Source organism: Pagrus pagrus (assembly GCF_965226575.1).
Source record: "Pagrus pagrus genome assembly, chromosome: 11".
NCBI classification, from domain to species: Eukaryota; Metazoa; Chordata; class Actinopteri; order Spariformes; family Sparidae; genus Pagrus; species Pagrus pagrus.
Genome location: NC_140195.1, coordinates 20,475,748 through 20,501,309, shown reverse-complemented (window position 1 = coordinate 20,501,309; position 25,562 = coordinate 20,475,748). Strand labels below are relative to the sequence as shown.

General features: G+C 40.9%; 1 protein-coding gene across 13 annotated transcripts in view; it reads right to left on the bottom strand.

Moving 5' to 3' along the window:
• Positions 1-7,372: 7,372 nt before the first annotated feature.
• Positions 7,373-25,562, bottom strand: part of prdm16 (PR domain containing 16) — a gene marked incomplete at its 3' end in the record, with an annotated part of 183,567 nt that continues 165,377 nt past the window's right edge. For 3 of the 13 annotated variants that reach the window (XM_084366450.1, XM_084366455.1, XM_084366451.1), the window contains 12 exons: positions 24,245-24,446; positions 23,965-24,130; positions 23,535-23,688; positions 21,248-22,928; positions 21,006-21,093; positions 18,916-19,088; positions 18,709-18,786; positions 17,859-18,028; positions 15,673-15,844; positions 11,935-12,186; positions 11,369-11,549; positions 7,373-10,872 (listed from right to left, as the gene is read on the bottom strand). In XM_084366450.1, the coding sequence (XP_084222576.1) occupies positions 10,738-10,872; positions 11,369-11,549; positions 11,935-12,186; positions 15,673-15,844; positions 17,859-18,028; positions 18,709-18,786; positions 18,916-19,088; positions 21,006-21,093; positions 21,248-22,928; positions 23,535-23,688; positions 23,965-24,130; positions 24,245-24,446 (3,452 nt within the window). Of the gene's footprint in view, positions 10,873-11,368; positions 11,550-11,930; positions 12,187-15,672; positions 15,845-17,858; positions 18,029-18,708; positions 18,787-18,915; positions 19,089-21,005; positions 21,094-21,247; positions 22,929-23,534; positions 23,689-23,964; positions 24,131-24,244; positions 24,447-25,562 lie in introns of those variants that run through there. The other 10 variants (XM_084366459.1, XM_084366460.1, XM_084366452.1 and 7 more) reach the window with 7 other exon arrangements.

Sequence of the window (25,562 nt, the reverse complement as noted above, 5' to 3'; positions counted from 1 at the left end):
CACAGAAACTACACAGTTGAACTGAACAGACCGCCACTTTGAGAATGGAGATGACAATGTGTTTTCCTCTGTTGCTGCTGATCTGCTCTCTCTGCACGGCTCAGCTTCAAACAGAGTCTGACAACCAAATTATTCCACTTGGAAAGCAAACTGAAGCTGAGAGAAGAGAACCAACAAATGCTGCTGACCAACAACAGAGATGTACACAAGACATCCATGCTGTGCTGAGAGAGATGAGCGCCTCGCTGGCTGAACAGAGGCTGGAGATGAGGCACTTGCAGAGAGAGAATGAAGGTACAGTAGTATGTAAGGTAGTGAGGGAAGTTATACCAATAAGAACCACTGCTTTGTTACAGGAGGGTTTTGTATAATGTTGTAACACTGAACTGTTTTGCAGTATGACCTGCAGGTAAAGATGAGTCAAAGAAAAGCTTCTGGGAGACTTTATAACGTTCTTCTTAATGTACACAGTGTGTCAGTTTAGCAACAGCAACAGAATTTTCTCAGTCTAAAAATCCTTGTCTTCTACACCTTTTAAACTCTTTCTTCCATTTTTCAACTACAGCAACAAACTGAGGTCACTGTTACAGTGTCCTACAATATTACAGCTTCATACACAATTGAAGGATAGAAACAAAACAAGACCAGCGTGCTCACAGATATTAATCAGCCCAATTATAAAGTACAGTATAGGCTGATGTGTGCATCTGTAGGTTTGGTCATAAACCAAAGTGTTGGACTGATTAAGATGTTGACTTGATGGTGGCCTCGATAAAAAGGTGAAGGATCACAGAGCATGCTCCATCTACAAAATAAATACATCTACAAACTGCAAACAACATTGTCCACTTATGTTGCATTTAACGAAGATTTTTATATTGTCTCAAGTGCAAGCAGCTAAACTAAACGAACAGAAGACTGAGGTGGAGAAGCAGAAGACTGAGCTGGAGAAGCAGAAGACTGAGGTGGAGAAGCTAAGGCAACAACTTCAAGGTACTGTGTGGAGAACATCACGGCTCTGATAATGAAAATGACTTATTATAGTGTATCATGAACTGAAATGAAATAAAAAAGAACAGGACAATGAAACATTGTTTGAGTAAAAACATTGCAATACATTATGTTGCATATGGTTCAAATTTCTTGACATACAGTGTTTTTTCTGAAGATAATATCCAGAGTAAATGTTCAATGGCCAAAAGCAAACCTTGACAAAGACAGTGATGATTAAACTCTTAACGATCAAACACTGTTTTCATCAGAGTCAAATATGTCATGATGTGACTTTTTTTCAGCACAAACAGCAGAGCTGATCTCCATTAAAGCCAGGACTAATGTCACAGAAAACCAGGTGGAGGCTCTAAAGAGAGATGGAGAAGGTAAGACTGAAAACTAAACCAGCAATTCAACATTTCATTCCAGAAATGTGTCTAATTTAAAAATTGGTGGATAGCACAAAAATACAGAACATGTTAATCATGTTGTTTCCACAGTGAGTTTAGAGCAATGAGATGTCTCTGTCTCTCTCTCTCTCTCTCTCTCTCTCTCTCTCTCTCTCTCTGTCTCAGTCAAACAGGTGGCTTTCTCAGCTTCACTGCTGGCTTCAGGCCATGGACATACTGGACCATTTAACACACACACTCCGCTGGTCTTCAGACACGTTGAGACAAACATTGGAAACGCTTACAACCCAAACACAGGTACTCAAATTCAAACATTTATGTTATGTCGACATCTACCTGGCAGACAGATGTTGCAGCAGTTGATTCTTCATTTAAAATGTCACACAGGTTTTTTCACTGCACCAGTGAGAGCAGCCTACCACTTTGAGTTCTACATATATGGACACGGACATGCTTCACATACTTCAGGTGCTGTGTTGGTCAAGAATGGAGGCCCTATTTTTATTGCACTTGAACATCAGCCGTCTGGTGCTGCGAGTTCTTCTAATGGAGTCACGTTGCTTCTAGAGGTTGGAGATGTTGTGTTCATGCGTCAGTGGGTTAACTCATGGATATATGACAATGCAAATCATCATACCACCTTCAGTGGTCATCTGCTTTTCACCATGTGAGCAGGAAACAGTCCTTTTTCTTCAACTATATGAAAACCTGCCCACACTGTAGTGTGTATCACTACTTCTTGATAGATGTGTCATTTCTTTCTCTTTTATATGACAGCTGATTGACAACATCATTCTTATTGATCAGAAAAGGTTCATGAATTTTTCATTTGCACGTCTTTTCTGATTTACATCAAAATGCACAGTGATGGACAGCTAGAGAACTTGTGACATTATTTCAAACACTAGATTAGAGAAGTGAACTAATCCGTGGGAAAATTGTGGAAATGTTTGCTTTTTCTTGAGTATCTAAGTATGTTGACATACTGAATTACTCTATTTTGTTATGATTATGAAGGCTGGATGACAAAGGTTTGCAGCAACAATCATTTGTACATATTAAACTAGTTATTATTATGTTCTTGTGCATTTGAATAAAAGCATAAAGATATCATTGCCTTACTGTCTGTGTCTTTTCTTCAACACGATACATTTCTTTCAAATGAAATATCCTCTTATTGTGAGCAGAGAAGCAAATAAATGTGTCTTATCAGTTTGGGGGTACAGAATTTAAGATTCACCAAAAGTAATTTATGATTGGACAACTGTTAAACCCACTACTCAAACATAAATTGTACTTTTATATGCATAGTGAGGAATTATATTGTGACTGAAACTGACTGTTTTGCTCTCATTATTGAATTTATAGTGACCAGATTATTCAGTACACACAGTAGTTGTATTTTGATCACCATGTTTTTTTTAAACTATAATCTTCCTGTAATATTTCTTTCTGTCTGTTAATTCACATTCAAATCTTAAATAGCTGTTGTCACAGATGTTGATGGGATTAAAGCTCAATCAACAGTCACTCTGATCTATTTTCAGTTCAGAAGCTCAACACTTTGTCATCTTATGACTTAATGTTATATAGACATTTTGAGCTGATGATGGCTGCAGTTGAAATGTTGGAAGATCAGCAAAGTTCTTGCCATCCATCCTGTGGTGAACATGTCTCAGTCAACAGTTGACTGAGCAAAAAAATGTCCTGCTGATGGCAGAAAAGTCAACCCACTGTGGACCAAAATGTCTGTACAAAATTTCATCAATAAATTAGTTGTGAAGATATTTCAGTCCGGGCCAAAGTGGTTGAATAACTAACGGTGCCATCCCACAGAGTCATGCAGTTTACGTGGCTACAAAAGTAAATGAACAATTTTTCAAGTTTCTCAAGGAAAATGATGATGCAGTACATGAAAACTTACATGCACACATTTATTTCTTTAATCAAGTGCAAGGAGCTAAACTGAGAGTACTGGAGTTACAGAAGACTGAGGTGAATTTACAAAGAACAATATTGTTGTGTTTTTTAAATTGTCTGTCAGTGGATGTTGTTGTTAAATGTGTTGTTACTCTTCCAAAGTCAGACTTTATTATCATGCTGGATTTATTGAGGAAGCAAAGAGAGAAAAATGTTCTTTATTACTCATCTAACATGTGTTTCTGATGTGATCTCAGCCAATTAACAACCTGAAGGAGGTCACTACATCTGACCGTGTCGTTAATGTTTGAACAGGTCGGGCTGATCATTTTTTGTTTGCTACTCCTTTAATGACTTGTTTTTAATGTCAGGTCGTCCAATGTTTACACTCTCAAACTTCAGTGAGGATGACAATTACATTGATCTGATGCTGTCTTTCTGACCTGTCAGTGTTATCAGCCATGAGGTGATTTTATACATGATTTTGACCTTGGATAATGCACATTTTAGCAAGAAAAATGGTTCAAGGATTCAGAGCAACATTCCAACATACACAGATCAGCCACAATATTGAAGGGACTAAGAGGTAAAGTGAATAATATTGATCATCTTGTTAAAATGCAGTGTTCTGCTGGGAAACCTTAGGTCATGTCATTGATGTGGATGCTACTTGACGTGCACCACCCACCCAAACACTGTTGCAGACAAAGTATTTCCCCGCTCAACAACAACAATAACTTTCCACGTTGGCAGCGGCGCCCTGAGCAGGACAATGTGCCCTGTTACAAACTGCTCAGGAATGGCCAGAGAAACGTAACAAAGTATTCAAGGTGTCGACTTGGCCTCCAATTTTCAATTCCCAATCCAATCAAGCATCCATGGTCTGAGCCAGAACAAGTCCGATCATACTTGGTCTGCAGTGGCATCCACATGAATATTAGGACCCAAGGTTTCCCAGCACATTTCACTGTAACAAGGTGATCAATGTTTTTCACTTCACCTATTAGTCTTCTTAATGTTCTGACTGATGGGTGTACAGGTTCTAATAAATCATTTATGTTTGTGTGCTGTGTTTTCAGTATTCTGATGACATGCTCCATGTGATCAGTGTTATCAAACTGATCTGCACCTGTCTCTTTTCTGGTCATTTCTGGTAATGATTGATCAGCATCAGACACTATTTAAGGCTGAGATGAACACAGAAACTACACAGTAGAACTGAACAGACCGCCACTTTGAGAATGGAGATGACAATGTGTTTTCCTCTGTTGCTGCTGATCTGCTCTCTCTGCACGGCTCAGCTTCAAACAGAGTCTGACAACCAAATTATTCCACTTGGAAAGCAAACTGAAGCTGAGAGAAGAGAACCAACAAATGCTGCTGACCAACAACAGAGATGTACACAAGACATCCATGCTGTGCTGAGAGAGATGAGCGCCTCGCTGGCTGAACAGAGGGTGGAGATGAGGCACTTACAGAGAGAGAATGAAGGTACAGTAGTATGTAAGGTAGTGAGGGAAGTTATACCAATAAGAACCACTGCTTTGTTACAGGAGGTTTGTCTATATCTGTTGATACACAAAGAACAGAGACATTATATACAAAGAATATGTTTTAACATTTAATCTTTTTTAATTAGCACACGCGGCTAAGCTGAGAGAACTGGAGCTGCAAAAGACTGAGGTGGACAAGTTGAAGCAGCAGCTACAAGGTAATGACAAATAGTTTCATACGTTGAAATTATAATGTAGAGACGAGCACACTGTAATGAAAACAGTGATAATTAAATATTTTTCACTCACAAATATTCTTTTCATTGGAGACACTTTTGCACTTTTTTTTTATTCATTTCAGCACAAACAGCAGAGCTGACCTCCATTAAAGTCAGGACTAATGTCACAGAAAACCAGGTGGAGGCTCTAAAGAGAGATGGAGAAGGTAAGACTGAGAACTAAACCAGCAATTCAATATTCAAACAGTTTAGTAGAACCTTATCTGATGTGAATAGCACAAAAACACTGAGAATAATATGTGCCTTTAGATAACATCATTTTGAAACATGCTCATCGTTGCTGTAACATCAGTCACTTTAGAACAAGTATGTTTCTCTCTCTCAGTCAAACAGGTGGCTTTCTCAGCTTCACTGCTGGCTTCAGGCTCTGGAACTGTTGGACCATTTAACTCACACACTCCTCTGGTGTTCAGACACGTTGTGACAAACATTGGAAACGCCTACAACCCAAACACAGGTACTCAAATTCATAAGATTAAATAATTAATTAGATTTTTTTGCTATGTCAACATCTATCCAGTTGACAGATGTTGCAGCAGTTGATTCTTCATTCAAAATGTTCAACAGGTTTTTTCATTGCACCAGTGAGAGGAGCCTACCACTTTGAGTTATACATATATGGACCCGGAAGTCCTTCACGTGGTTCAGGTGCTGCGTTGGTCAAGAACGGACAACATATTTTTATTGCATATGAATATCAGCCGTCCCATGGTGCGAGTGCTTCTAATGGCGTCACGTTGCTTCTAGAGGTTGGAGATGTTGTGTTTATGCGTCAGTGGGCCAACACATGGATATATGACAATGAAAATCATCATACCACCTTCAGTGGTCATCTGCTTTTCACCATGTGAGCAGGAAACAGTCTTTTTTCTTCAACTATATGAAAACCTGCCCACACTGTAGTGTGTATCACTACTTCTTGATAGATGTGTCATTTCTTTCTCTTTTATATGACAGCTGATTGACAACAACAACAATCTTATTAATCAGAAAAGGTTGATGAATTTTTCATTTGCACGTCTTTTCTGATTTACATCAAAATGCACAGTGATGGACAGCTAGAGAACTTGTGACATTATTTCAAACACTAGATTAGAGAAGTGAACTAATTTGTGAGAAAATTGTGGAAATGTTTGCTTTTTCTTGAGTATCTAAGTATGCTGACATACAGAATTACTCTATTTTGTTATGATTATGAAGGCTGGATGACAAAGGCTTGCAGCAATAATCATTTGTACATATTAAACTTATTATTATTGTGTTCTTGTGCATTTGAATTAAAGCATAAAGATATCATTGCATTACTGTCTGTGTCTTTTCTTCCACACGATACATTTCTTTCAAATGAAATATCAAATAAATGTGTCTTATCAGTTTGGGGGTACAGAATTTAAGATCAGTGTTGGGCACGTTACTTTTAAAAAGTAATTAGTTATAGTTACTAGTTACTTCTCCCAAAAAGTAACTGAGTAAGTAACTGAATTACTCCACTATAAAAGTAACTAGTTACCAGGGAAAGTAACTATTGTGTTACTTTTTCTTTTTTTTTTTAGTTTAAATAGCCTATGTCTAAGAATTCTGATTTTTTTTCTAAGCGGGTTTCACAAGCCAGTTGCATAGAGTAGAACTGCATAGACAGGTACCTATACACAGCGTTTAATATTTATTGCACCTCAACAGACCACAACTGGTAGACATACTGTACTTCCAAGTATTTTCTTCATCACAAAAATACAGTGTAACAATATGAAGTGCTTTTAACTCTCTGTACATACTGTACTGTTTAAGTATTTTCTTAACAATACAAGTACACAGTTTAAATATGAAGTGCTTTAACTCTAATGTACTCTAATGTACACTTCACATGTAGGCTACGTTCTTGCCTTTTACCTCTGGACTAGCCATTGCTGCAGCTTACCTCTGCTAGTTTGTGTGTGCGTGTGTGGTTTGTGTGTAAACTGAACACTGCCTCTGATTGGCTTACGAACTCTTACTCTACCTTAGCCAATCATCATCACTTATGCAGTTGTCTCGCCCCTCCCTCCTCAGCTTTGCAGCTCCTGTGGCTGAGAGCCAAGTCGGATGACAACAGCTTCAACGAGTGGCTTCAGTTTATAAGGCGTTTATAAGACGTTGTAATGATGGCAATAGTGATTAGTTAGATTACCCGTTACTGAAAAAAATAACGCCATTAATAACGCCGTTATTCCCATCACTGCTCTTAACTCACACAGATACAGTGGACGTCTCATTTAAAAAGCACACAGGTTTTATTGCATATCAATTTCATGTATAAATTCTTCATAGCATTGGAAAGATTACATTTGGTATACATTGCTATTCTACAGAATTAACATCAGAGTCATATCTTTTCAATGAAATTTCTCTAAAGTACATCTTCAATAATCACAAGCATCAAAAGAACTGCAATTTCAGAATTGTTCAATATTATTCTACAATCCTTTATTGTTTTTCATTATGTCTTGTCCCACAAGTCTTTTCTATGTCTTTCAGAGCCACCTGTAAGGCAGTCAAGAACTTGAAGTCAAACCTACTAACCTAACCACATGTACAATAAGTGCATCTACGGATTTCTTTTTTTCTTTTCTTTTTTTTTTCTCTCATTTTTTGATTTGATACACATTTCACAAATGGACATCATTATGACTGCTAAACACGTCATGCACAATATCTTTTTTTTTGTTTGTTTTCAATAAACATAACAGAGGCGATATACAACTCAGATTCAAACAAAACAAGCACCATCCATTTAAACCCATATTTTTCAATGATTTTTTTTTCTTCAGACAAATGCATCATTGTTTTTCATTCTTTAAAATACTATACAGTTCAAAAGAAACAATATGTATATTTTTTACTTTCTCCTGTAACAGTGGGGGGAAAACAGCAACCATGTTCGATTATGCTGAAATACATTTCAGCGACCATCTGCCAGAATACTTTCTGAAGTTGGCAAAATGGAATACTTCAATGCCTTCGATTCCTTTGCTTTACACAGCGCGTACTTATTACAGTAGTCCATGACATGAATTACTACATATAGTCAACCTAAAAACTTAACAACCCAAGTCTTTACATTTTATAACCACGAGTTGGAAAACAATGTGTTTACCATGAATGAAATCTCATTCAGTAGAATTATAAAAAAAAAGACTTCTGTCTTTAGAAAAATGAGATGATGCATCAGTCCTCGCATCACACCACCACCTGCTGTGGTGAAGAAAAATTACAGTGCTTCTGTTTCAGATTTTTCTTATCCCTCCATGTTGAGCATGAGCTGCTCGTCTACTGAAAGTGAAACTAGTCTCATCTATCTCTGATCGAAGTTCTAGAGATCTAAGCCTGATCAATTTATGGCTTGGACCCATATTGGTTTAAGTACTAGTTTGAAAATACAGCATCAGGCCTAGTTCTGAAAGTCCCAGTACGCAGGGAGGATCAAGGCAACAATGATCAACAATGCTCACCCCCCCTGCCTCCTGCAGCTATCTACAGTTATCTACAGTAAATGACTCATGCCCTCCATGGCACAGCTACCTTGTAGACCACATGGAATGAGTTTCAGTATGATCTCACAAGAAGAACAGGGAATATAAAGTTAAATTCATGATCAAGTGTTTTCTGTTTTCCCTGTCCAGAGTAGACATTTTTTACATGTGTTGGAAGGACCGACCAGCAGAATTATGACATCCGTTTTGACTCTCTGTGGTTTACTTTGCTCTTGTCTTTTGGTTTCATCAGTCCTTGCCTTCCTTCTTGCATGAATAGTGAATTTGTCACTCCAATGCAGCAGAAACCAGATTTTCATGCAGATGTGACTGCGTGTTTTCAACTTTTGGACCACGTCATACAGGACAACTACTTTTAAAGGGAATATTTATTGGTTACACTTCATGTATCAGATGAAAAACAAAGGGAAAAGGGAGCTCGATGTGGTGGAAACTAGTCAGATTCAGTAGCGACAATGTAATGCCCCTTTCTGACGTTCATAGTGAAAGTTGTCCAAGTCTGCTCCCGCCATTATAACACTTGAGCCAATTTGCACGCCAATTTGAACAAGACACATTCAGCATACTGGGTAAAATGGTTGAACTGAAACAAGAAAAAAAAAAAACTAAACACTGCAGGACGTTACAATGCCAAATAGGACCTAAAACTAACTACAGCTATCTTCCACTATAAATAAAAACTATCAATTTCATGGGTTCTTTCCATTTTGGCACACTAACGCATCAATACCAGAGATTCAGAATCTCCCTCACGCTCTGACAGGCGTTCATTCCTTCAGCAACAAGAAAAGAGGGATAAAATGACTTTTCTTCATTTTCGCTCCTCCAGTCATGACAAAACAACCAAAAAATAAATACATACACACACTTCTGAAATCAAATTTATAAGAGCGTAATAAGAAAAAAAAAACTATGACAGCAAAGGCGAGCCCCTTGGAAATGAAATGATTGTCAGAGAACAAAACATTTTCTATGGGTTATTTGGCACATACCACTCTTGCTATGAACATCTAGGTTATTTTGTACACCATATGACAATATCATACAATTTTGGTCCTTCTCTAAAATAATTATATTAACAATTTTAGCACTGTGGTGCCTACAAAGAAACAATACTGTGGTATCTAAGAGGACAGAAAGTAAATAAAATTAACAAATGACGATGAAATAAACAAGCAGAGAAAGACTTTCCTCATTTTTCGATTTCAATTCATTTTCAGCGTGATCACATTGGGGAACCAATTACGATGGCCAGTGTCCCAAATAGCTCATTAAAATCACCAGTTGCCATGCACATTTGAACATCATTCTCCATGTAATCATTCCAAAAATCAACAGTCTACTGGAGCTGTTCATTTCCTCAAGTAACATTTAGTGTGGTGCTATTGTTGATTCTGCAGTTAGAACTGAAACAAGATCAGTAAATGAGTCGCCCATGATCGATGGGGGAAACCTGGAGACAATAGTGCACTCGCCCACTATGTTCCTAGTGAAACAGCACCACCTTGTGGACATGCAGTGCTGATGCAGTGCTGATGCTGCAGTGCTTATAGTAGGCGGTGTACACAGACTTTAGAGACATACTAGTCGTTAAGTGTCTTTATGAGAGCCTTCCGTAGGGTCTCTGTGGTGCTGGGGGAGCCTTGTGGACGTGGGGAGGATCGGAGTAATGCAGAGTTTCAATGCTGTTGAGAAGCATTCATCATGTCCTTCACATCAACAGGAGCTTAGCAGTGCTTTCTCTTTGACAGAGTCTTGTGAGACGCCTCACCAAGGGACAGTCTCTCCCTCCTCTCACTCACTCACTCACTCACTCACTCACTCACTCACTCACTCACACACACACACACACACACACACACACACACACACACACACACACACACACACACACACACAGACAAATGAACACACATATCCACACAGACATATTCTCTCTATCTTGAATGAACGTGACACTGAATTCTTCTCCGGCCGTGTCTTCTCAGTACTCATGTCCACATGTCAGTCTCTTGCTTCTGTCTATCCTCTTCCTCCCACTTCCTCTCTCTCTCTCTCTCTCTCTCTCTCTCTCTCTCTCTTTCTCTCTCGTCTAGATGTGGTTGAGCGGGTGAAAGCTGCTCGTCTCAGACGGTCCACCTCCCATGCTCAGCCAAGCGTCCAGAGAGTTCTGGGAGGGCCCGTGCAAAGCGTTGTTCTCCGAGAGAGACAGCATCATTGCATAAGCCTGGGGAGAAGACAGATGACTTTTAATGAGAGGAAACTGCACAGTTTCTCATTTTTAGTAACATTTTCCTCCGTCCAATGACCTGTTAAGAAATAAAAGGACGATTCTGGTTCATTAGGTCTCATTTCTGTTACTTTCCGTTACTTTCTCTGTAGCGATGTTGCCATGTTCCCAGATCTCAAGTTGTGATACACCATATTATCCTTTACATTCATGACACTATACCATGTAATTATGTTTCTTTAGACTGTTTTAAGACTGAAGATAAGAAAGAGCAGTTACAGGTAATGTTAGTAGGTTAAGTGAAAGGAAAAGACGTGACTGGGCAGGACAAGAGGCACTTTTAAGCTACAGTTTCAGCTATCAAGAACCTGAACATGTGAAAGGATCCCTCTCATCTCTTGATCAATCAGCTTTGTTCCCTTCCTCCTGTGTTATCAGAACGTCTTTCCTGTCCCTCCCTCTTTTAGTGGACATCCAAAAGCCAGTCACATACCTGGGTTTTAGCCTGTCTGTACAAAGTCTCTTTCAATGCCTCCGACTCTAGCGAAGTGTTAAAAATGTCTTTAACATCAAAGGGTTGCTCGCCACTGGCTGCTTTACGTAACCCCTCCAGGCTCTTAGGAAAGCTGGGCAGACCCTCCAGGTCCAGGAGAGAGCCCTCCTCCTCTATACACCTGCACACCGAGGGATGGATGGACACGTGGATGGCAGAAATAGGGCAGTGTGGATGGGTCGGTTGGGGAGGGATAGATGGAAAGTTAATGTGACGGAAGGCGGAAGGACAAGGAGGAAGTTTAGGTGAAAGGACACATGAAGAGAAGAGAAAAGGAGATGTACATTTAATAAAAGGACGAAGAAGAAAAAGGAGAGAAGAGAAGGAGCAGAAGCTGACCTCACAAGCTGACCTGAGTGTCTGTTAAGGGAATCTATGTGTTCAGTCTTTGTTTTACTTCTGTCTGTCCTGCTCAGTATATAGTGCTGTTTAGTATTAGCAGAAGTTATAAAGACAGAAGGTAAAACAGGCAGTTTCTGTTAATGGACACATTACATGTGGTTTACCTGCGAGTGTGTTCATAGCTCATAGCTAATGGAGCCGACTCTTCCTCCTCCTCGTCCTCCTCGTACACTCCTGTTGTGACGGGAGACGGGGACTCGGGCGCCTCATCGTGAGACTTCTCTGTCAGACTGCCTTCCTCCTCCTCTTCATCGTCACCCTCCACTTCCTCTTCTTCCTCCTCCAGCCCCTGCAGCCCTAGCTTGGAGTTGGACAAACTGTGGCTGGGTGGGCGTTCCTCCTCAGCTTGGTCTGATCTGCAGGGGGGTCAAAGGTCAAAGAAGAGAGGACGTGTCACTAATGTTGGGAACTGTTTCTGAAGCCACTGCCTTCTTCTTCCTGTATTAGTGACATTTCAGTGTAAGAAACAGGCATTTAAAGCACATGTGAAGTTACTTTTGTCCAGTATGTCAAGCTGCATGTTGTCAAATTTTGTAAGGAAAGCAAAAACAATGTATACAATTGTAAATAACAAAAAACAAAATAAAAGAACAAAACAAACAAACATAAGCTGGTGATAAATGGTGGTTAGCATTGCCGCCTCATTTAAATCTCCATTTTAAATCTTGCAATGGTTGTCCAATAAAAGAGAAAGAGACAGGAAAGAAGTTTTGTTCTGATAAGACAGAAGGAAGGATAAAAAATGATGCAGACACAGAGGGATGAGAGGGATCTGGCAGTACCCCAACCTCATTTGCAAATTTAGTCTGCTTTGTGCTCTTTTAATTGTTTACCAGCACTGATCTAAAAGTGAGAAGGACATTTCTCTGAGCGGTGTGTCCGGTCTGGAGCTGGGTGGTTTGTTTCACCATTTCCCAACCATTTAAAAACATGACTCATCAGAAGCGGAGAGAGAAACATAAATAATCTGTTGACAGCATGCACAGTCCAACTCCAGTGTCCACACAAACAACATGGGTGCTGACAGTCTGCCCGCAGCGCTTTTCAAACGGCCCGTGCATGATTAATTGGCCAGCTCCTCAGACACAGAGCAGGAGATGCCCCGCTTCAGAATGGTTCCCCCACACTCTGTAATGGTGGAACATACTTTGTGTGACTGAAAGAAGACGATGGCTGATCTGCAAACAGGCTATCAGCACGCCACCATTACGACCTGCCATCTGTACATTTTCCAGCCAGCACCCCGACTCCCCCCCTCCATCACCCCCAGACCACGATGTCATGGCTCATGATATCATTTCCTCTGGGACGGCAAATTTACCCTTTCCATTTTTTGCCACACAGTGGACATTTATCAAATCAGACAGGATTACCTCTGGGGAGGGGTGCACAGGGACAGGATTGGGTCACACACAGTGGGTGGGTAAATGCGGGAAGGGGGACTTTGGGGCGTTGGGGGGGAAAGTTCTCCTCTTTCAATCTAGATTAAATATCACCATAATCAAATTGCAGAGCTAGTTGGCGAGGAAAAAGTCCATGCCTGTGTACGGAGAAAAGAAGCGTAGCTCTGACATGGGGGCCCTGGGTTTTGTCATTTAGTCTAAACACGTCAGTTGGGTGTTTGTGTTAGCGGGCTGGGGGTATGGATATGGCGGGTGGATGGGGGAAGAGCTCCATCATCAGTGGATCTCCTAGATAAATGCCTCAACCTGAGTCCCCTCGGGGTCCAAACTGCCAGCCCGGTCCCAGACAAGGAACAAGCTCCAACTCTAGTTTTATCCAAACCATAGAGCTCAAGCCATGGCCTGGCTCCTCGTTCCAGCGCTAATTATGACCTGGATTGTGGTCCCGAGGAGACAGATACCTCTTAGTCCTTCAACACTGCAGTGCTGGAAATATCCATGTACGTCTAAACCCTCTAACTTTTTGTTTGAAACTTCCCACCCTCAGAGCAGCAGTGCTGCCTCAGCATCTACAACGTCCCCAGCTTGGAAAGTGGTCAAACAGAGTTTTCATGTGAAAACAAAGAGCTACCGGGGGCTTTTATTTTGACTGGCTATGATGCTGAAAAAAGGAGTTTTAAAAGGGGGAAAACTATGTTGCAAGAGCGGTTAGGAGCGATTACAGATAGTCATCCATGAATGTGTGTTTGCGTTTGGCGTTTAACTTCAGTCACTCAGAGGGAGAATAAACAGTGGGCTGTCTGGTGGGAGGACAGAGAGCACAATACTTAGTCTGAATTACAGATATTAAAATGTCAGGCCAGCTTGTTGTGGATGAGACTCAGTATTGATCCCAGATGGCAGAGGGGCTAAATTGCCACTGGGTCTGCAGGCCATAATGCATGTTGACAAGAGGGAGGAGGGGGTGATGGAGGAAGAGACAGGCAGAAAGTGAGACGACCAGAAAGGAATTCGCATCGAGAACGAGAGAGAGATGAAGAGCGTATAGAGAGTCAAGGAAAGAGGCAAACCGCTGACTGAAAGAGAAAAACATGTCGTCCTCCTTTACTTTTCCGGTACACTCTTCTTCCCTGAGACCTCTGAAGCTACCCACCAGTTGAGCTAATAACACTGAAAGCATTTCAGCACTTAAAGTAGGGAGCTGACCTTTTCATCCAGTCATTTTCATTATTTTACAAGTAAGTTGTATTTTTTAGAGTGCAGAAAAAAACACAGGGGGTGATCACTCCTGCCAGGGTTACCGGCAAGCAGAGTAATATACCAACTACAGTGGCATACAGTAGGTATAAATCAGAATCTGCAAAAAGAGAGCTGAATTCTGCACTAATTCCACAATACAAATAATTTTAAGCAGGTTTAAGTCATGTAGTGCTTCTACAATGGAAAGATGAATAAAAAATAATCATATAATCAAACAATTCAGAGTCGGGCCATGACTGATGATTTTTTTATTACTGATTCATCTGCTGATAAATTTCACGTTTGATTGATTCATTCTTTAGTCTATAAAGTGTCAAAAGAAATGTGAAAAATGCTCCTCACAACTTCCCAGAGCACAAAGTGATTTCATAAAATGTCTTCTTTTGTTCAACAAAAAGTCAACACACAAAGACTCTTCATTTAGTATCATAAATGACACAGAAATGCAGTAAATCCTCACATTTCAGAATCTGGAACCACCAAAATGTTTGATATTTTGCCTCGAAAAGTGCCTGAAATTACAAGTTTATCAAAATAGTTGGCAACTAATTTTCTTTCGATCGACTAATTGATTAATCAACTAATCACTGCAGCTCTAATTCAGAGCATCTTAATGTTTGCCTGTGTGCTGTTGAAATACAGTGTTGTCCCACTGAAGCACCAAAAAAACTGCAAAGTTTCAAATTAAATGTCAAAACAGCTGCAGAAAGATATTAAGAAACAAATATAATAAATGTCATTTAATTCAAATAATTTTGAGTATGTAACTAAGTCTTAACAAATAATCCAACGGCAAATACTGTTAGTATGCAGTGTGGCACTGGGTTGAAGCTCTGATACTGGTGACTATTGCCATACAAGCTTTAGCCACTAGAGGGCACTGTACACCAAGTACAAGTTTGTATGTTGTGCACAGGTAGAAGGAAGGAGAACACAGCTAAATGCATGTGTGTGATTGTTCCTGCTTTTCCATTTCTCTCATGTCCTGATAAGAGGAGAGGTATAAAAAATGTCTGGGGACATTTTACTTTACTTTTTTGCTTTAGAGTTAGGTTTACAGCTGGATGGGGTTGGCATGAAGAGCAGAAGGTTAGACTCATGGATCAAATGTAATCACTGAAGGTCTTTGCAAAAGTCTTAACTCAAATGCGGTCGGCACGTAGCGAGTTTTCTTGTTACCTCTTATCCGTGGAGCTGGAGGCCTGGTTCATCTCACTGTTGGAAATGAAGTTGCGGATTTCTGAGAAGTACGAGTCCTCTTTCTCATCTAAAAGTGCATGATTGTCTGGCTCGGAGTTTGGGGAGGAGATGGTGGTTCCCAGGTTGGAAAGCATCCCGGACTGTTGGCTCACTGTTGGGGAAAGCGTGCAGACATACACATCCACACAGACATGCACACGAGACACACAACCAAACACATATGCTTGATTAGTTTGATGATCATCAGACATCCTGTAATAAATGAACTGAAGAAAAAAATGTTCCATTAAACACGTTATCCAAATTTAAATATTATGTCAAAAAGCTGAGATTTATTGTACATTTTTCGGGTTAAAACTTTGACAAAAAGGAATTTTTCATAGAATTTTATGTAGAAGATGAACAGACGATGAGCCTTGCTACATTTCAACAGAAAGGTTTTTGTATATAGTGGGTTGTTCTCCATCTCACATTTTCCTGCATGATACGGAGCAACTGGGCAAAGTGTGAGCGCGTGAGTACAGTGACGTCATCCATAGATTTTCATTCCATAGAGGTGGCTCCCGACACCATCTTGACAGTGCCTGACTTTATGTCTTTTAATAGATTTTTATCTATATTTTACTGTTTATCATTATTATAATCACATTTTTAAATCAACTTTTACCTGTATTTTTTTATTTTATCTTGATTGTTATTTTCATTGCTTATATCTATCTTTTATCATTTATTATTTTAACTACTCTACATAGGTGTGCATTAGTCTCTAAATACATCTTTGTTTTCTTAATATCCCACGTTTTTTTTCAATCACGTGTAAATCACTTTGAATTATATTTTGATTTGTTTGAAAGGTGCTATATAAATAAAGTTTGATTGATTGATTGTTTTGAACTTTTGCATAACTTTCAGCCTTAATATGATTTAAACAGGTGAATTATATAAAAATTATACAAAACAGGTTAAGTTGTCATGAAAAGGGTTATTAGCTGTAGTTTAGTTTAGCTACAGAGACCAAAAATCATTTATTGCACAAGGAACCAGAATGTTTATTTCTGCTGTGAAATTTTAAACTTGGGCTCTTATAGGGATTTACTCGCTTTTGGAGACAGCCCCAAGTGGCCATTTGAGGAGCTGCAGTTTTTGGCACTCCCATGTTGGCTTGGTTCATTAGAGGTGACCACTTGGCAGTACCCAGCTCAACATTGAGGCACACTCACACCACAGCGTTCTACTGTTGGCCAATGTGTAGTCAAACTTGAACCTTTCTTTAGACTTCATATTTAGGTTGCATTTATAGGTCAAGAACAATATTTTCCCTTCATGTCGTTTTATTTCTGCTCTCTCTCTTACAGATTCCATAACATTGCTCTTGGATGAATCACGGTGGCATTTAAGGGGAGAGGATGGTATAATTTACAAAATGTAGGAATAGCTGTGTTTGTGTTCAAGTTAAGGACGGTGCTTGAGTGCATGTAACAATTCAAATAAAAGATAATATACTGCAAATGTCCTGCAGGAGTCACTTAGTGTTCTCTCAGTCTTTATATTTTAGCAGATGTGTAATAAGGATACATCAGGAAATAAAACACCTGGGTACTCTGCCACAAAGAAAACATATATGAGTTGCCTCTTATTAACATACATCATCAAACAATAGCAGTCCTTGGTATTCAAGAAATTTAGTTAGTATGTTGATGATGTCACAGCAGTTTACAGCCCCACTGGGAACTTTTTGCATGAGGTGGAAACCAAGTGTATTGCCTTGTTTCATAAGGTTGTTATTTCAAATTTAGAAATGTCAGCACACTTGTGAAGCTTCGCTCAAATACGTAATCACTGAGTTCACAAAGTTTCTGTTCCTTCCAAATTCAGCAGCATGCTTCCATGCTGGACATAAAAAGGCTGTTTTTGGCAACGCAGTAGGAAAAGCGAGTGTGAATTCTCTAATTAAGTGGTTTTCCTACTTTAAATCATTCGCAAAAGCAAGCTAAACATTTATTGAGGTGAAGATTTTAAATTTTCCAATTGGGTAAAGTGAGCCATTCATTATTCAGTCCATTAACATAGCACAAAATACCAAGTCCCTGCTTAATAACTACATTTCGGTTCTCACAGCCTCACTTCTCTCAGAGAAAACTGAGTCACAGATGTTGCAGACTAACCAGGAATGTTCTCATGCTCGTGCTTCTTGAGATGGCGGTCGAGGTTGGTTTGCTGACCAAAGCAGCGGTTGCACAGGTGACACTTGAAGGGTTTCTCCTTGTTGTGGATGTTGCGAACGTGGCGTTGGAGATTGGATGAGATGCTGAATGAGCGGTCACAGTATTTACACCTGACAAAGGAGAACAGAAGGAAGTGGGTTCACAAATAGTTTGGAAACCAGTCCAGGTCCAATATTCAGCATACACATGTGTGATGTGCAAACTCGAAGCCTCCAGTGAACACAGACAGAGGTTACAGCGAAATAGGAGATGTATTTAAACTTGTATGTAATTAAAGGAGATGCAGTTAAAATTGGGAAATTACAAATGTTTGCATATTCATATATTCTGGAATTATACATAAATGATTATTATTTTATTATTTTAATAATTTTATAATAATACAATTATACCACGGGGCACAGAACTCAATGAGATTATTGTTATGTAAGTAACTGATAGAGGACACACTTGGATCACTCATGCCTGGCCGATACTCGATCCACCTAACCAATCTAGTGATCTAATTGATGCATCCCTAATTATTGTGCCTTGTTTAAAATGAGATTAATTCCTTAAAATTTTGAAAAAAAAAAAAAAAAATCAACAATCTCAATGTCGTCAGTTGATTCAGCCAAACACAAACATAATAAAGTCTCAGAAAAAGCAGCATTAACAGAAGGGATATCAAGAGTGTAGAATAGCAGTGAGACAAGCATACAAAGGGAAATACATCGATGACAAGGTCTGTGAGAGCAAAGAGCCTTTCACACGGATTAAAGACTCGACTGAACTGAATGGAATAGAATACCTGTAGGGTTGTTCCCCTGTGTGTGTCCGCAAATGTCTGGTGAGGTTTGCCGAACGAGGGAAGATTTTCCCACAGTACCTGGAGGGGAGAATGGACAGAAAGGAAGTGGAAGAAAATAAGGATGGTTGAGTAACGTATTTTATGTAACATAATACATAATATCAGTTTGATCAACACTGGAAAATAACACGCCGCACCACACTTTACCTGCATGCGTAACGCTCCTTGCCTTTGCGAAGGATGGCGTCTGAGAGGGAGGGTGGCGGCGAGCGGAAGTTGAACAGTGGATGAGCCGACTGTTGCAGTGAATTGGGCGGCGCGTCCAGTTTTAGAGCGCCGAAGCTCTCCAGCTTCTCTGTCATGTTCTCCATGGCTGACATCTGGGTGGGAGGATGGTAGGGAGATGGTAGAAAACAGAAAAATGGGAGCAGGTAGGACAAAATATTTTCATGAGAATTAAAATAACACATTCAAACAGATTTTTGTGTATTAAGGTTTTACCAAGAAACTATGTAGTGACAAGCTCAATGCAGCACTTCTGTAATCACATCTTAAGAGAAGCCACTGATTCTGGTTTATATATAGATGTTCTTGTGTGTACGTGTTTGTGTGTGTGTGTGTGTGTGTGTGTGTGTGTGTGTGTGTGTGTGTGTGTTTGTGAGTGTGTGTGTGTGTTAAAGAAGAAAAGGAAGCATTGAAAACAAAGACACAATGTCAGAAAAAAAAAAAACAGGGAGCGAGGGAAAGAGACAGAGAGCGGAAGCAGTATATCAGAGGTTAGCCTTGTTGTTTGTGCTAAAGGCCAGTCACCTCCATGACCTATAACACATTCACAAATACTCAAGTACCATTCCTCCAGCCAGTACCCCCCTCAATACACCCTCACCTCCAGCTTCATCCAGGGCTTTGTTCTCTACCTCATGCCTTCTCCTGCCGAAGCTGCTGCTGCAGGCCGGCAAACTGGCCAAATGAGGCATTCAACAGCCCCGATTGGAGCTGTACAATATAGTTTGAGATACCCCCGACTGATAGCTTGCTTCCCCTCCCGTAGAAGCTTGTGAACAAAGGGGGCCGGTTATGCGGGAGTTTATTTGCCAAAAACAGCTTACATCCTTCCTTTTTTAGTGAATACGGGACGGGAGAGACACAGGGACAGACACTCCGTCTCAGTGTGTTTATTCGCAGTCTGAGAACGGGTGGAGGGGGAGAGGGTCATTCCGTCATGAGACTGAATTAGAGGTGGCATTGTGTTTGGATCACTGGGAGTATCACAGCTGAGACACCCTGATATGATGAAGTTTTTGGATCGGAGCCTGTGAAAACTTTTCATCCTGGGTTTATTGATCAGTTACGACTTGAGAGGAGATTGTAGCTGAGGTCATGTTGGTAACATCCAATGATAAATGACAAAATATTGAATAACACCATCGCTCATCTGTTAAGGGATAACTACCCACATATATGGGTAATGTAAAATATGCAAATGCATATACATGTGTAAATGTATCTGTCTGCATATGCACCAAATGAGTGTATTGCAAAGTCACAGTTGATAGAGGACACAGATTTCCAGGTCAGATTAAAACCGTTTCCCCGACGAGAGCCCCCCATTCTCCTGGAGACAAACACAGGATGTCCTTGATGGACACGGTGCTATTATCTAGCCAGCCAGCCAGCCACAGAGAGAGAAAAAAAAAACTTGGGAGGGGGTTGAGTTATTAGCTGGCCTGTGGGCTCCCAGTACATGAAACAATGCCACTACTAAGATTAGCGTGGCCAAGAGAGGCAGTTTGTTACAATTCAAACGGCTATTATTCTCTCTTTTATTAATACTATCATTCCTTGTAATCAAGATTTGTAGAGGTAGGGAGGGTCTGGGGACAGTCAAACAATGTGACTGATTATCAAAGGGGCTGCGATAACAGACTGTGTCTTCTGAAAAAGGTAGAAGTGACGAGGTACACAGGCGCCACTCAGTAAACAAAGGAAGAAATCATACAGAACCCTTGAGAAAATAACATCAACACTGTGGAATGATGGTGCATAGGGCCCTATCAATTCAGGGTGAAGCAGCGTGGGAGGCAGGAGTAAGGTATTTTCACATAATACATGGTTTGAAAATAATAGTCGATAGCATCTGGGAATAATCAGCCTGTATGCAATACCTGGAGGTCGATTTCTCTGTTTGGTATTCCCTTGCTGTAGTTTTTGTTCAAACATGTACCATTTATTGTTTCTACCTACATTTATACCAAGTGCCCTCCTAGATTTGAAATGTGTGAGTGCTGTAAGCCTACCTGTGGATGGAAGAGTGGTGGTGAGGGCCTGAGGAACTTTTCCTTCAGAGCTCCTACAGGGTCGAGTAACTTCCTCTTCTCCACCCTGCTGGACCAACAACAAGGCAGAGGGTTACGTACCAAGGTCAAAGTTCATCTACAACCTCCAACTGTACACTGAACACCAATCTCTACCTTTGCGAACATAGAAAGTGTTGCTCTTGTGGAAATAGCGGTTTCTGGTCTAATCGGGGCTGAAATACCTGTATATGGGGTCCATGAAGAATGCTGAGGGCTTGGCGTAGTGCAGGTGTGGCGGCTGGTGTGGCTGTGCCTGAGGCTGCTGGTGCTGGGCGATGGAGGACTGGTGTAATAACTGGGAATGAGGATGTGGAAACCCAGCTGGGCCTTCGTCCTTAATCGAGACCCCCTTTCCAAGTCCAAAGATGTGGTTCTTTCGATTTTGTGACTCAGCCACCACACCGTTATGACCACCTCGGCTCCGGCTGCCAATGCTGAGGTCCAATGGCTGTTCTTCACCGCTAGATATTGCTAAAGGTCCACTACTGCTGCCAGTACTACTGTTGGTGTTTGAGGGCTTTGTTGGGGTGGGGGGAGCTAACTTGGTCTCCTTGGATTTTGTGGTGAGATCAAATGGTGACTCAGCTGTGGAGGCAGGAGCTCCTGGGGCACCGGACACCATCTTGTGCAGCTGCTCACGTGGTGACTTGGGGTCTGCCTTAAAGAACATGCTAGGATTGAGGGCACCTCGATCAGCACCAAAAGGATAGAGGGAGTTGTGGAAGTTGGGCAGGAACTGGAAGGGAAACATGGAATGGTAGGGCAATGGTCCCATCTTCTTCTCCTGATGAAGACCAATCAAACCTGGACCAAAATATTTCTCAGCAATGGAGGCGATGGCTTTGATGGAATCTGTGCTGGCTGCATTGGCATTTGTGGTGGTGGGTGGGAGGGCTTGTTCATCAGGCGGGGGAAAGAAGGAGTGCTGGGATGATGCAGACGAGAAAAATGGACGATCAACAGTGAGGTTACCCGAACTCGAAACAGCTGATATCAACGCACTGTTTGAGTCTACTAAGTGGTGGCTTTCTTGAATTAATACAGCTCCAGATGGCTTCCTTCTTTTACCACTTCGCTCACGTTCACTGTCTCCATCGCTCTCCAGGTCAGAACCATCACCTGAGGCAGTACCAGTGGTGGTGTCCAAATCTGTCCCACTTGTGGTATTAATGTCTTCAAGGTCACTCCCATCAGACATGTCTACCATCTTGGATTTTGGCTTGGCCTCCCCACTAGAAGACAAATCCAGTTTGTTCTCCTTTTCTTTGTCTTCCTGCTGACTAAAACTGTTACCTCCATTGCTGTTAGTAGAGCTAACTAGGGACAGTGGCGGGGCATCTAGGGGACTCCGAGGCAGCTTCACCTCCTGACTGCTACTGCCCAGCGGGCTCTTTATCAACGGGCTTGCCGGCAATAGAGGTGGTCGTGGATACAGTGATGGTGGAAAGATACCTGGGAAACCATGTGGGAGTGATGGGAACCCATGGGGTCCTGTGGAGAAGGGCAAGCCAGCGTGAGGATGAGGCTGGGAGGGAAAGTAGTCAGTGAAGCCTAAACCTGACTGGTTTAGACCTGCAAGGTGGGGATGGTGGGACTTGGCCTTGGCCATGATGGGGCTGGAGCTCATGGGGATGCCAGGGTTGAACATCCCTGCTGGAGAGCCATAATGGTTTTTGCCCTCACAGAAGCGGCGATGCTTGTTGAGGGAGGAGGTAGTGCTGAACAACTGCCCACAGTCCTTACACTTGATCTGGGTGCGGCAGTCAGCATGCATACGCTTGTGACGGCAGAGGTTGGAGAACTGGGTGTAGGATTTGTGGCACACCTCGCCTGGGGGAGCAAAAAGACGCAGCCCATCAGGGCCTGGTTAAACCCATTTTAACACTGTCTCTAACTTTGTATACCAAATCAACAACAAAACGTGCATCTGAATGGAAAATGCTGATGAAATAGTTCTTGAAAGGAAGGGACTGTTTTCAATGAATGAAACCAACCACTCATTCTGCAAAGTGAAACTGCGAAACCATTCCTGATTTACTGTATGTACACTGTATGCATTTTACAGCCAAATAATTACTAATCATAGGCAAGAAAGATCATAAAATACACAAATCTTATTATCTTAAACAGAGCAAAAAATAAGTCTCTCATCCATAATTAAAAATTATCTATCAAATTAACCAAGCTGATCTAAACCATAGTATATGTCCTAAACTTCTAATAAACAAAAACAGGAAAAATCTATTATTTACAGTATATGATCAAATTAATAGCAATACAAATATGATTCCTGGACCTGTGCGCTTGGTTCAGGAATCAAAAAGTTGGTGCAGATGAAAGAAACTGCAAGGTCAGGGAGAGGTTGATGAGGTGGAAAAAAAGAGGTATAAAATAAAATGACTGAAATGAATGTTTTCTACTTTCAAGTGAAGAAAAAGCCAGTCATTAACTTCCAAAGCTCTCACTTACAGATAAAGGGTTTGACACTGCTGTGGATGTGCTTATGCTGCTTGAGGCCTGACGAGGTGGCGAACGTCTTGCCACACTCAGGACATGTGTGAGCGCGTGCCCCCACGTGCTGTGAGCGGATGTGACGCTGAAGGTTGCTGGGATCTGTGAACACCTGAAAGTTGAGACAAGCGTATGAAAATACAATGTATTAACAATGCAAGAAAAAAAAAAAAAAAAGAAAGAAAATCCCCTGTCTGTATTACATTTAGCTATTCTTAGTACCGTTAATGAAAATATACAGAGTTTTTTTATCGCTTTAATGTCTATATTAAGCATGTTGCTCTTACATGATTAATCTATGTCCGGTACCATTATAAGTGAAGCCTAAAGACAAGACCAGCACAATTTCTGAAGCAAATAAAGCCTGTGTGTCCAGTGCACAACTTACGTGCTGGGTATGCTGTACCTTATCACAGTTTTCACACTCAAAGCGCTTGCCACTGTCATGTGACATCTGGTGACGGATGAGGTTGGACTTCCAGTTGAAGGCTTTGGGGCACTGGTCACACTTGTACTCCCTCTCCTCTGTGTGGACTATCATGTGTTGGCCCAGACTTGATAAGGAGAGCACAAGCTCATCAGTGATTTCAGTCAATCATACAAATCACATTTATAACCCAGTGTGTATATATTTATTGGCCACAATTTGTTCTCATGTGTCTGCGTACCTGTACTCATTTGGGAAGATCTTCTCACAGTCTTTACACTCGTGGACGGGCTCATCGCTGTCCTCACGTTCCTGTTTGAAGTCTTCTCTCAGTGTGTCAAAGATGGAGCCGGTGCTGGAGCATGAATACTTCTGGTGCCGCCGCAGCTCAAGCGTAGAGGAGAACAGCTCATCACAGTCTTCACAGCGGTACATCTGCTCGTCTGCACATACACACACATACACACACACAGATTTGTTTAGCCATCACACAATAAAGCTCCTTGAGGTACATATATATCCATTGACATCCACCTTAACTGTGTGAGGAACACTTCTGAAATGAGTAATACAACATCACACCTGTAAATTATATAGTTTAACATGAGGAGTCTACCTCTTACCGATCAAAAATAAAGTTCTTCATTTATTCCTGTAGTCAGAACACTTTTTCCGGTTTCACCATTCTTTAAACAATCTGTCTTGTATATTACACTATAAAATAGTATAAAGGATTAAGCAGTTTTTGTTTTAATACCTCATATTTATCAAAATGAAAATAAACTGAATGAGACTTATAAAGAAAAAGAGCACATATTAAAACTTGGAGTAACATTCTCCTATTTTATCTTCACACAAACCAACTTTTGTTTTTTTAGTACTAAAAGGTTGTCAACAATTATTGACTTGTGTCCACCGGTTTTTAATGTCTGCAAAAGACAAAGGCAGATTTTCCGTGCACAAAGAGACAACTATAAGTTCTGGTTTGCATCCTGGCATTTAATCCTGCATCTTCTCAAAGATGCAGAACCAAGTATCCAATTGTATAAAAAAGTGTTGATACCAGAGAAAAAAAACCTATTACCTATCTGTTTGTTAGTTACAGCTAAACAGACTCCTATTCAAATGGTGAAAGCAACAGTCTGCAATTGACATTCACATAAAATGGAAATCAATTAACAGTGAAATGTAGCCTTCATTAACACAGTTAATTGCTTGTTAAAGCAAGTGTTTGCTTGAGACTTTCGGTGTAATAGCACACAGGGGAAACAATAGGGGCCGGTCTTCCCCTTCCATGTTGATAACCTTTACAATACTTCTCACCACCAAGGTCAAACACATAAAACTCGGGCCAGCGTTTTCAATAGCAAGTTCCTGAGTCAGACGCCAAGTTCAACAGATCAGGGGAAAGCCCAGTGGAGTGTCTTTGTGCACGGACTTATATGTGTGTACGTGTGTGTGTTTATGTGAACATTTTCCAAAAAGAATGAGGCACAAGGAACGGAGGTAAGCAGGGGCACTGTGGCGCCAACCCCATGGTGATTTTAGTGCCAACCTGC